At 45.6% G+C, this 13,283-nt stretch overlaps 1 protein-coding gene across 1 annotated transcript in view; it reads right to left on the reverse strand.

Moving 5' to 3' along the window:
* Nucleotides 1-4,327: 4,327 nt before the first annotated feature.
* The window catches only part of DERL1 (derlin 1), a 27,835-nt gene continuing 18,879 nt past the window's right edge, over nucleotides 4,328-13,283 (reverse strand). Inside the window, exons 6-8 of the mRNA XM_002926109.4 lie at nucleotides 12,099-12,151; nucleotides 10,190-10,300; nucleotides 4,328-6,547 (exon numbers count right to left, since the gene is read on the reverse strand). Coding sequence (XP_002926155.1) covers nucleotides 6,409-6,547; nucleotides 10,190-10,300; nucleotides 12,099-12,151 — 303 coding nt within the window. The 3' untranslated portion in view covers nucleotides 4,328-6,408. The remainder of the gene's footprint in view (nucleotides 6,548-10,189; nucleotides 10,301-12,098; nucleotides 12,152-13,283) is intronic.

Here is a 13,283-nt window from a genome sequence, read left to right on the forward strand (position 1 = left end):
CACTTGTGGAGGCCAGAAGTCCAAAACCAAGGTGTCAGCCGGGACACTCTACCTCTGAAGGGTCTATGGGACATTTATTCCTTGCCTCTTCCAGCTGCGGGTGGCATCGGGTGTTCTGTGGCCTCCTTGCTCCAATCTCTTCCTCTGTCTTCACGTCACCTCCTCTCTGTGTCTTCCCCTCTTCTGTCAAATATCCCCTGTGCGCCTCTTTTTTTTTAAGAGAGGGGGAGGGACAAAGAGATAGAAAGAATGTCTAGCAGGCTCCATGCCCAGCGCAGAGCCCCATATGGGGCTTGAACTCACGACCCTGAGATCATGACCTGAGCCGAACCAAGAGTCAGACGTTTAACAGATTGAGCCACCCCGGTGCCCCTCGCCCGTGAGCAGGACACTTGCCATTGGATTCAGAGCCCACCCGAAAATTCCAGGATGATCTCCTCATCTCAAGATCCTTAATTACATCTGCAAAGCTCCTTTCTCCAGATAAGGTCGTATTCATAGGTTCTGGGAACTAGTAAACAGATGTATCTTTTGGAGGCCACATGCAACCCTCTGCAGGGGGCATATCAGCATTTTGAGGAGTAGGTAATAATCAAACATTTGAAATAATGTCTAATTTGAAATAAAAAAACATAATGAAATCACCATAATTTTTAGAAGTTTATTTCTTTATTTAAGTAATCTTTACACCCGACGTGGGGCTCAAACTCACAACCCTGAGATCAAGATGACATGCTCTTCCAACTGAGCCAGGTGCCCAATATTGTCTTCATTTTTTAGCCACAGAATTCCCCTGCTTCCCTGTCCTAGAGTCTTGCTTTGTATCTGGTGAGTAAGTTTAATAAGCCTTTCTAAGATGGGGAGGTCTGATTCATGCAAAGCTTTTATTTTGCTGAGTATAGAGTTTTGGAGCCAGAGCTAAATTGACCAAGACAGAGGGGACTGGAAGACCCATATGGGGAAAGGATGGAGAGAAGGCAGGAAGCCAGATGACCACTCCAGAGAATTTAGGTTATGAAATGGATCCATTCCTTCAACAAATATTTATCTCAAGAAGGCCGTGCATGCCAACCTTTGTGCTAGGTACTGGGGATGTGAGAGTGAACACACCCAGACACGGTCTCTCCTCTCAAAAGTGTGGGGACTCACTTACCCTGTGATGTTCACTGCCAACCTCTTCACCTTCTTCCCCCCAAATCTTCAGCAAAATCCACACTGCTTGCTAATGCCCTGGAGATGAACCTGAGGGAGGAGATGGGGGGAAATAGAGTCTTGCTCCTGGGTTGGAATGAGGCAAAGCCAGAGACTCTTCCAGAAGGCCACCCGTGGTTTACAGGCACTAGTGGGCCAACCGGGGCTTTTTAGGCATCCAGCATCTGCTTCCCCCTTCTGATGAAGCAGGAGCACTTCGACTTGCTTTTGAATATTACTACTCCCCCGTTGCAGAGTCTTAATGGGACTGCCAGTCAAATGTTTTTCTCTCAATTCCTAATCACAGGAGAGTCACAAGGTCAAAGGTAGACCAGTAAGACTTGGGAACTGAACCTTAAAAGGAGAAACTCCAGCGTAGAATAACAAATGGAGCTGATTTAGCCCAGCAGATGCAGTTCAGATGAGTTTCGGCTCCCTGAATCCCTGGTGCCCCATCCACGCCCGGGGGCTCAGGAGCCCTTGGGATCTGTGAGGTACCATATATCCTTCCAATAAATTATCTTGCACTGAAGTTAAGCAGAGTCCTTTTTGGGTACTTGTCACCAAAGAACCCTGCCTGACCGAAGTGATCAGGACAAGTCCCAATCCCTCCTGCCCACTGTGATGTCAGGCACCTGCAGGTGTTGAAGGCACGCCGTGGTGACAGATGTATCTTACATCCTCACAGCCGGGTTTGCGACTTCGGCATCACGACAGTTTTGATCAAAATCTAAAGTCTCCCTTAAGCTAACAGCGATTGCCCTTAATTAACAAGGACGCTCAGTGTACCAGTGCCAGCCCTCAGAAAAAGGCCAACACGGTGACAGAGAGAGGGATCAAATTCATCTAGGTCAGATGAAGGCTTCCAGTGACAACTTGAGCTTAATGAACATTTCCCCAGTGATCCTTATACCTTGCACCTAAATTCAATTCCACATTCCCTGGGGGTCTTTCTGGCCCTGGTGACACGGCAGGGGTCTCTCTTCCTTTCTAAGTGCATATGCATTTAACAGGCAACAGGGGAATTCCTCAGGGGAGACAAAGCTGAATTTATGCCTTCAATTAATCTTCCAGCATTCTCGCCTGCCTTCAGTCCATACGAGTCTCCTTTTGCCCCAATCACGAGTATCACACCCATTAGAGATAATTACCCATCGTAGACAGAAGCAGCTCGACTGCTTTTTACAAGTATTTCAACTTTGAATCCAGTCTTCCCACGATCTCCAACTTCTTCTAATATCCTCTTTCAGGGAACTAGGATTCCCCTGTACGAACAAGAAGCCCTCTAAGACTCCTGGGAGACTGGACCATTAGCTGTCTCCCTCAATAGGCCAAATGCCTACCCAACCCATCATCCAGTCGAGAACACACCCTGAGGACAGAGAGCTGGTCCTACTTGCATCTGCCCAAGCATTACTCAAGAGACACCTAGTTTTTATAATACATATAGTTATATAAAAATATATTTTTATATTTGTAATTTACATATTTTTTTTTCCCCTTTGCAAGCCACAGGGCAATTCCCCCCGGGGATGACAGAAGCTAATTTGTACCCTCAACTAAAGTTTCCAAACGTTCTCCCCTGCCTTTGGCCTGGCAAGAACAGACCTTCTGTTGCCACTTACTGCCAGATTCTCAACTTTGGCTTCCACAACTGCAGAGCAGGAGCAGGGATCTTAACTCCAAGCCGGGTTCCTATCTTGTCTTCGGCACCTTGTAGCTGTTTGATCTGAGGTGCCCTCACCACTCGGAGTCTGAAGTTTTCTTACCTGAGAAATGGGGATAATACTCCCCATGTCACAAGTTGGTTCCCAAACCCAGCTGAGCAGCAGAATCCTTGCAAACTTTAGAAACATGCAGAATGAGGGGCGCCTGGCTGGCGCAGCGGTTAAGCGTCTGCCTTGGGCTCAGGGCGTGATCCCGGCGTTATGGAATCGAGCCCCACATCAGGCTCCTCCGCTATGAGCCTGCTTCTTCCTCTCCCACTCCCCCTGCTTGTGTTCCCTCTCTCGCTGGCTGTCTCTATCTCTGTCGAATAAATAAATAACATCTTTAAAAAAAAAAAAACAACAACATGCAGAATGAGAGCGATGCAAGAAATGTGCACCCTTAAAAATTCCCAAGTGACTCCAGGACAGGCAGACTGGGAAGCATAGACTGGAGGCTTACGTTAAATGATGCAGAAAGTACCTGGCACGTTCAGTACCCAGGTGTGCTACTGAACACAGGATTCCACGCTCCTGGAGTTCGGAGGGTAAGGGGAGCACGTGGAAAACCATTCTGGGCTTTCACCATACATGTAAGGGATTACGTGACGTGATCCTCTCCCCTAATCCCAGTGACAACCTCCAGAGTCACTCTGAAAAGCAAACAAGTCAACTGGCAGGAAGCACGGGTTTTCTCCACCCCACCTTCCGAGACACTAACCGTGTAAAGTCCAAACAGAGAGGATTAGAGTTTTCCCAAGGTGAAGCTTTGCTATTTAGTTAACGCTGAGAATTTTAAAGGTGAAGGGACCTCAGAAACAGAGTTGCCATGAATGGAGCGGCTGGCAACCAACATCGCCTATTCAGTCAGGTTACTCCAAGGCAGCTTAAACACAGTGATACTGGCGAGGTGCTGTCCCCTGAAATAAGCAGGATCATTCCTTTCTTTCTGGGACTTCCCCAATACCAGGAGAGGGGTGCAGCACTGCTTCTTCTCATCACCCGACCTTGTGATGAATAAAGAGGGCCCCAGACTGGCATACATTTGGATGGTTCACACTCAAGAAAAAAGGTCTGACGGGATCTGCCTTCCAGTCTCTAGCTTCTTCTATGGCAAGGGGATTAAACTCATTCTGTAGGTTTCCAGGAGTCAGACCCATGGGCTACAGAAACGCCATCAAGCACACCACAACTGGACAGGACTCCTAACTCAATGTTCATTACAATCAAAACCCAGAGATTCTGCTTCCAGGAACGAATCCCACAGATATTCTCCAACATGTGAATAGAAGAAGGTACGAAAATATGCTGTGTCACTGGAATAGCAACAAATCCTGGACACTCCTAAACGCCCGAGAAATGACTGGTTCCAAAAATTACGTAGTAGCTAAAAGAGGCAGAGAGTAGGTACATGGAAACTTAAGGCAGGCAACTGTCAAGCTGTACACTTTAATTTACAATTTTTACCAAAAAGGATTAGTTACAAAAGGGGAAGTTCTTTATACAAAATAGGGATTTTTAGTTCACTCATGAAGAGAACGCACTGTCACGTCCTGCCTTGCCAAATCAAATCTCAAACAGCTGGCTTAGCTACAATTATTCCAAAAAGACAGGTCATCCAGACAAAATTATCAGCTCCCTAAATGTGTTTGAGAAGAATTTAATGAACATTTTGCCTTGAACAAAGGTATTCTAAAGAATACTTGTAACCTTTACCAAAATTACTGCTGGCAGGCAGGTGAGTTGCTAAGAGGCCATATAAGAGCATTGAGCTCACTTACCATGAGAACCTTCTTACACAAATAGTGAGTTTCTGCCCCTGTACAATGAGTGCACATGCGACATCAGAGGAATAAGGGCTTCTAAAAGTTTACAAGTAAATTTTATTGTGGCCACAGGTCAACAGCAAAAACATATGACAGTTAAGGTTCAGATTCTCTCCGCCTTCTGTTTTATCGTATAAATAAAATATGGAGAGGTACGGACAAACTTTTATTAAAAACAAGCTGTTTTCATATCCCCACTTCCTAGTGGAACACACTCACTACTGCTTAAGGGTGGGGCAAAGTAACGTCATACTGTTAGAGCACAAAGTTTCCTGAGAAGAAACCAATCAAAAATGTTCACAGCCTTTCCAGCCGACTCCAAGTATGGTGACCACACTGCTCCCAGCAGGCTGCTTTCAGACTAAAAACATAAAGTAAGAAACTGTGAAACGCCAAAGCCTTCAAAAACTTTATTGGGGGATAAGCCTAGCTCTGTTGGAAAAAGCCCACCTCTGAAAAAGAAGTTGTGGGTATTTACGCTGGTCTGATGTACATTTGTGACTTGTACATTCATGGCTCAAAATAAAGACCCTCAAACACAAATGATTCTAAAGCCATTACGAGCCAAAGTTATGGGATTCACCTAGATGTGCTTGTATTAGCTCTTAAGATATGATCTCAGTACAGAGAAGCTGCACCTTCCTCGAGATTAACTGAAGCACATGGCCATTAAGAGGGGAGACAATTTAAATAGGGTCTAAGGTTCTCCTCTCCACACTATTCAATGAACACATAACTAGATCAATGCCCAGGTGTCTCTCAAAAAGAGCAACTCCCTGTGGCAAATGTGATTTGGAACTTTCTAGCACAACACAACTCAAACTATGCTGGGTCCACATAAAACCAGTAGGCCCTATACAAGATACAAAGGGATTATGCCCACTACAGTTCACACCTAGACCCCCTGAAGCTCCACTATAGTTTTCATCACTTCCCTTAAAGATAAAAAATGCCTAGCAACCACCCTCACGCCTCACTGACACCAATTTGTGGCCCTTGCTGACAAGTGGTGCTTTTTTTATAAGAAAATTCTGCAGAGGTGGCAAATGGTTGCACCTGACATCAGGTCCCAGCAATTCCAAAAGCTGACGAAGCTCTCCATCCAATTGTCCAGTCTTCTCCCCTACTGTTATAGTTCTGCTACCAAAGGGGTAAACATGGCGGACAAGTTCTTTGTGACCAAGCCTTGGCAGAAGTCAATAAATAAGAGAGCTTGTCACAGGCAGAACCATTTTACGGGCAACCTCTTCTAGCTGTAAATGCGGGGGTTGGGAAAAGAAGAAGGGAGGTGTGTGTGCAAGAAAGAAGTAAAAGTCCCTTTGTCAAGGGTTTGGTGACCCAACCCCACATGCCCAGCTTGGTGCAGGCAGACCAGGACCTGCCAAAACCCATTATTCAGACAGAAAAGGAAGAGAAGACACCAAAAAAATATAGTCAGTTCTGAAATTTGCACAGTTGATATTTGTTCTTCGTAGCAGTAAGGACTTGAATGAGAATCACGAAACTTGAGGAACACTTATATTTTTCTTCAGGATTTAAAAAACTGTGTCTTGTACTGAAAGACTACATTCAGTGTGGGTCGGGTCCAACAGCATTTGCTAGAACCTGGTTGTTAAGCACACCCAGCACTGGGAGGAAACTTCATCTGAGCGGAGTGGCTGGTGGGCCGGCCCGAGGCCGCTCCTTCACTGGTCCCCAAGCCGAAAGCCCTGTCCCCAGTTGTGTCTCCCGCCTCCGCCGTTCTGGTCCGCAGCTCGCCTCATGCTAGCGGGGGGCACACCGAATCCTGACACCCCTCCTCTCCTGCTGGGCAGCCAGCGGTACCTGGGGTGGGGGGAGGGGGGAAACAAAGGGAGAGAAGACAACACAATCACTTCCACAAAGTGATCCGACCACTTAGCACATCTTCCTTTCTTGCTGTCCTCATGGCATCTGTCTCACTGAATTGTATTAGTCCGGCCAATGGAAGGTCAGGGACAAGGCCTTACTTAACTCTGCCTTTTCAGCACTTTGCTCAGTGCCCTGACCGCAGGCGGTACTCACTCTTCAGGTCTCTTAAATTTACTCCGTTTCTGGCCAAACTCACGCTCTAAAAAAATTTGTTTTCTGATTACAAAAGTAATTAATGCACAACAGTATGGAAACAAAAATATTACTCCTACAAGCCCAACAACCAGAAAGAACTACCTATATATAGCATCTTGATGTAGCTAAATATGGATCAAACTGTATCAGAGCATACAAAACAAATTCACGTGCGAAAAACAAATCCGCAGCCTGCGTGTCAAGGCCCACACGGCATCTCCACGCCGCACCTGGGCTCCGCGGCGTCCATCCAGGGGGACTGGGGATGCCCACTTTGTCTTGCAGTCTGGGGTGTGTTTTTCACGTGAATCCCTAATCTGCCCTCCCACCGCATCCTTTCCATCTCCAAGATGGTGTGAAAGCTGAAGCCCAAAAAGGGTACACCTGACAGATGAATAAACTAAGAGTCACAGAACAGCTGAGAAAACTTACACCCAGGCCTGGCTTCTCTAGCGTTTTGCCCTCCCTGGACTCTTAGCAAACTGAGAGTGTGTTTAAACCTATTCTACTTAGTGGCTCAGATGGTTAAGCGTCCGCCTTCCGGCTCAGGTCAGGATCCTGGGGTGGGGCTTCCTGCTCAGGGGGGAGCCTGCTACTCCCTCTCCCTCTGCACCCCCCCCCCACTGGAGCACAAGCATTCTCTCTCTTTCAAATAAATAAATAAAATCTTAAAAAAAAAAAAAAAAAAAAGCCCAAACCTATTCCACTTAGATCCTAACGTTTACAACTGTGCTTGAAGGCAGAGACCGTCACCGGTATCCCTGCTGCAAACCCTCACGGCCCCAAGAGCAGCCCGTGGGTGCTGACCTGCCCGCAGCAGAGAGCCTGCCGGGCATAACCACAGCATACAGGCATTTCGTTTACAGCGGGAGCCGCCTGTGCATAAAGTCACCTCCTCTTCACCACAACCCTACGGGGCAGGCACCATTAGTATCCCGTTGTAGAAATGAGAACACCAAGGCAAGCCTGACCGTCGGGACTGAAACCCAGGCAGCCCGGCTCCAAGCCGGGACCCGAACCACCTCCCGGGCTGCGAGCTGCAGCAGAGGGGACGCACGCGGCGCCATTCAGGTGACAGCAGCTTGTGACTGGAGTCCTCATTTGTTGACACCATCCCTGTCGCCTTCGTGTTCCCGCCAAAACCAGACAATGAACCCTCTCAAACAGAAAAACAACCAGGCGCAGAAGAGGACCGACTTCTCTAAATGGAATGCAGAACAGTGATCTGAGAATTCTAGAACTCCCATCTTCCCTTGTAAACAAACACAGCTTTGTCTTTAAATCAACATGTATTTCCAACTCCTGATTTCTCAATATCCCTGATGTTCCGGTATAATAATATTCCTCCAAAGTGTGTAATAAAATAGAACACTTAAGAAGGGCTGTCTTGCTTTGCTTCGTACTGTAAGACAATATGGAAGCCATCTCCACGGCTTAAACGGATAGTAAAATTAAATGCAAGTAATTAGTACAAAAAGACACTCAATTATACATAATCAACAAAAATTTATGGTAATTTCAAAGCAGTTACTGCTTTTGCAAGGAGCTACATTTTGTCATCTGATCTTTATGCAAAATTTAACAGAACGGCTCTTCCGCCAACAGAGAACGCTCAAATGGAGGGCAGGCCCCAGTGTGCCCTTGATTTTGCCACTAGAATCCCGTATACTTTGTTGCCTGCAACTGAGAAATATCTCCGAGTCGGTAAGTCAGAATATGGCCATTTAAAGAAAAAAAACTGTTGGCTACCCACCAAAGGACCAAGTCTTTTTTTTTTTTTAATTGATGCATCTGCCATCTGACTTGATAAACCTAGATCAAAAATCCAAACCTGCTGTTATCGTGTCCTTTGATAATTAGAAAGCAGATTGGTCATTTGTTGTTTTAGCCTGAAGGCAACTCAAGGCTCAGAAGACAAACAAGTTTCTTTCTATGCACTTAAAAAAAATAAAAATACAACAACAGTGTACTTCTCTGTTTGTTACATTTCACAGAAGGCTTTCAAAAACCTACCCCTAACTGACGAAGGGGGTGGGGGATGAAGGGGCCTCCTCAAGTTTTACTGCTCTCATTGACCCCTCGGAAGAATGATGAACCGCGAAACATTAAAACGAGCAAGACGTGGAAGGGTGGTTTTTTTAAAAGCTTTTCAGTGCAAGCTAGGACTGCATGTCCCCGACTGGAGATCAGGCACAACGGTCAGGCAGGCTGGGACACCCGGATGGCAACGTCACTGGTCCCTTCTTCAATTGCGTTTTGCTTCCCTGACAAAATGGCCAGCTACTTCCATGCTTAAGTGTGTCAATATCTCTTCTGGCTTGTAAAATCCCACCCCAGCCCCAACATTAGGAACAAGGCTAAGAGCTCGTATTTACTGGACATCCACCACCACACGGACAACAGCGGCCCTTACCACCTGGAGTCGTGGGACACAGGGCAGCCCCTCGATTTACAGATTTGCAAGTTGAAGCTCGGAGGTGTTATTAAGTAACTCCCCCCAGTGATCAAAACTGGTAGATGAGGGGAAGGGGATTCCAACCCAAGTCTGTCTCAGAACCAAAGCGGTACCCTCAGCCTCCTCACTTGAGTGAACCTTAAAAACAGAGAAAGAACCAGCACACACTCCCCGGGTGCTTGGACTATATGAACCTCGAGTTTCTCACTTTCACTTTGAAAAGTCCCACAAATCTTCTGTTCTATAATAGCTCAAGAAAAAGGTTTGAAATTGCTAACCAATGAGTTAACTTCACCTCTTTGCCTCTCCTCTGGCCAAATCTTGTGTAAAATCGACACTCTGAGAGCCAGGATCATTGTCCTGTTACCGTGCCCCACCCGATGGCACACAGCGGCCCACGCTGGAGCCTTGAGCAGTGCCCCGCCTGCCCAGAGCGCCGCCTGCCCAGCCAAGCTATGATGTTCCCGGTGATGCCGATGCCTGACACGAGTCAGCAGCAACCCCCAGCTGAAAGGGCTCCACGGAGACGAGCGAGCTGTGGCTTTGATCCCTGGCTTCCTGTGACTGTGTGACCAGGGCCAGTCTGTTGGCTCACATTTCTCCACCCACCAAAGAGGTAAATGCTAACCCTCATAGAGTTCTTTTTTTTTTTTTTTTTAAGATTTTTATCTATTTGACAGAGGGAGAGACAGCGAGAGAGGAAACACAAGCAGGGGGAGTGGGAGAGGAAGAAGCAGGATCCCAGCGGAGCAGGGAGCCCAATGCGGGGCTCGATCCCAGGACCCTGGGATCATGACCTGAGCCAAAGGCAGATGCTCAATGACTGAGCCACCCAGGCGCGCCCCCTCCCATGGAGTTCTGATAAGGACACATAAAACACGGGCAATAAAATGCTGTTCAATGAGGAAAAAAAAAAAAACACTTACAAAAACTGAGGTGTGGAGAGAAAATTTCTTCCTCCCAAGTCCATCGGGTATCTGAACATTAGGAAGAAATAAAGATGTCCAACAAGATTTCCAATTAGCTCATTGATTACCCTGCAAACAAAGAACCAAATTAGTTTGAAGACCTTCAAGCAGTCAAGTGAGATGCAGCCAGTTGTAACCAGTAGCCCAGGGAAGAGAGCCCTCCTGGCAGCCCATTTCGGTCCCTGGGAGCCTGTGACAGCTTCACAATGAGCCCTTTTGTAGTCTCTGCAGCAAAGGCATTCAGAGGGGAAGGGAAATCGGTCCTGCGGGGGTCTGTGCTCTAAGAGATCAGCTGCCCTCTGACAGCTCTTTCAAGCTCCATCTCATCCTCAAAATATTGTTTTTGCTACTTCCTGCCTCCAGAGTAGAAGCTGCAAAGCAAGCTTCTGACTGCTTCAGTCATAAATACCGTATTTGCAAACCGCTGGCAAATCGGAAGGCTGGCAAGAAACAAGCATGGGAATAGGGAAAGGGGGGGACAGGGAACGCCTGTTCCCCCATTCCTGGAGCCACAGCACTTCTCCCTCGCCTCCTGCATCCCTGAGTGTAAGACATCACAAAGATCACTTCGCATAGCTGACCTTCACCTTGTAATCCTAAAATAAACATTGACCTTCAGTTTTCCCAGGGCTTACACACAGGCCACTTCAAGATTTTATAGATCTACCCCTACTATCACATATCCTTCTGTGTCTTCTCCTGCCACATGAGTCCTGTCAGGGACAAATCAACATTTGCAACTACTCCCAGACTCTGCCCTTTTGGGTGGCAGGGTGGCCGTACCACGCTCAGAACTTGCTACGCTCTAAACAGGGTCTGTTTGCTCAATTCACTCATTTCTATCACTGTGCGGCAGACGTCAGGACCACACAGAGTAGATATGTCAGACATATTAATAACTGGTACTATTAAAATCTGTGAAAACATTTAAAATATTTTGTAGCATAAGAAGTGGGAGTTCACAGAACAGTTGCATCTTGATATCTTTTAAAATTCTGACTGGATGCATTGAAGGTTTTCCTCTCGGCTCCAATTCCAGGCTAGAAATCTGAGCCCATTTAGCTAAAACTTCTGTACTATCAAACAACTTACAAAACTACTTCCCATCTGAGAATCTGCACTTTGATGACTGGTGAGCAGTCTTCAAGGCATCCTGGAAATGCCTCAAGAATAAAAAACATAGTAACTTTATGCATAGTTCTTAGAGGAGTCAGCTCGGACGCAAATTAAATTAGTTCCTTGTTTGCTCAATCTGGACAATGAATCCAGAAATATTTATTCAAAAACACATACATGGAAGTACACTGTGCCTAACGATGAGCTAACAAAATAACAATCATTCAATGCTAAATGTACTTCAAGCCCTGCAATTTAATCAATTACATCAAAATGAAATTACAGTTGACCCCTGAACACAGAGCTGAACTGTGTGGGTCCACTTACATGTAGGTTTTTTTGATAAACATAGCGCAGATCTGTAAAGGTATTTTCTCTTATGATTTTAATAACATTTTCTTTCTGTAATTTACCTTATCGTAAAAATGCAGTATATAATACATATAATACATTATAACTTCTCGTATACGTTAACTGACTGCTTATGCTATCAGTAAAACTTTGGTCAACAGGAGACTGTTAGCAGTTAAGTTTTGGGAGAGTTAAAGAATATACACAAATTTCCAACTACACAGGAGGCTGATGTCCCAGCCCCCATTGTTCAAGGGTCAACTGTATTTCCTAAGTAGAAGGTTCCAATGCATCAATGCTGAACTCTTTAAAGTTTTATACAGATTAAAGAAGGAAGATAAAGAATAATGGAAGGCGTCAAAGAATTTGTTTCCAAGTAAGTAAATCTAACATCACTTACGAGCCTCCGATGATATAGTTGAATCCAAGGATAACCCAAGGTAAATAACAGGCCTAGGAAAAAAATACACACAAGCATGAATAACCACACCTAAAAAGGATACAGCTGCTGGGGGGCTGGAATGGGTAAAGATACACTGACAAGAGCTTTATAGAACTCCTTTGGAAAGTCACTGCAAAAATTTCTCAGACCAATCTAGCATTATTGTACTTAAAACTTCCTATAAAATTAAAACTTATTCAGGGGCGCCTTGGTGGCTCGGTCAGTTAAGTGTCCGACCCTTTGGTTCTGGTTCAGGTCATGATCTCAGGGCCGTGGGATTGAGCTCCGTGCACTCCGTGGGGAGTCTGCTTGAGATTCTCTCTCCCCCTCTCCCTCTGCACCGCCCCCACTTGCATGCTCATGCTCTATCTAAAATAAAGATAAATCTTTAAAAAAATAACATAAAATTATACTTATTCATATATTAGTAACTGGAGAGACAGAGTACTTTCCCCATGGCTCAGATACAATACATGCGCCACTGAGTGAATATTAACAAAGAGCTTCACAAAGGAAATGGGTGTCCTATGGACGCTGATGAAAACATGACCCATAACAGAACCCCATTAGGACTCCAACTAGCAAACTGCTACCTACCAATTAAAAATACCCCATCTTTTTAGGTTCTTCTTTTACATATTTCACAAAATTACTCTCAATTTTTATCTCATGATATACTGATAGCCTGAACTAATACTCTCCCCAGGGAGAAAGCTCTCCAGTTGAATTCAACATTTGAGCCTCTGACCAGACCAGATCCAACAACACATCATAGCAAGAGCTAAGGGAGCTGCAAGGAACTTCACGACCAGTAAAGAAAGGGTTGTATATAAAGAACTTGAAGGCAGAAGGCAGTAAGCACTATAAAAGAAACATAACATATGCAGAGCCCAAAGGCAAGACTAATTCCAGGCAGGAGACCAGGAAGTAGGTTCAGTCCCAACTCAAATGAAGAACAGGTAGGATTTACAAGAGAAAGAAAATAAAAAAGATGTTACTGGTGGAAAACTGTGAGAGAAGGCACTAAGGGAAGTGTTTGGGACAAAAACAGTCTCTCTAGCTAAAGTATAAAATACATTAAGAGGGAATGTTAGGAACAGATTTTAAGAGACTGCTCCCCATGAGTATCTTCCCTTCCCCCTC

The sequence above is a fragment of the Ailuropoda melanoleuca genome, chromosome 9, assembly GCF_002007445.2.
Source record: "Ailuropoda melanoleuca isolate Jingjing chromosome 9, ASM200744v2, whole genome shotgun sequence".
Lineage (NCBI taxonomy): Eukaryota > Metazoa > Chordata > Mammalia > Carnivora > Ursidae > Ailuropoda > Ailuropoda melanoleuca.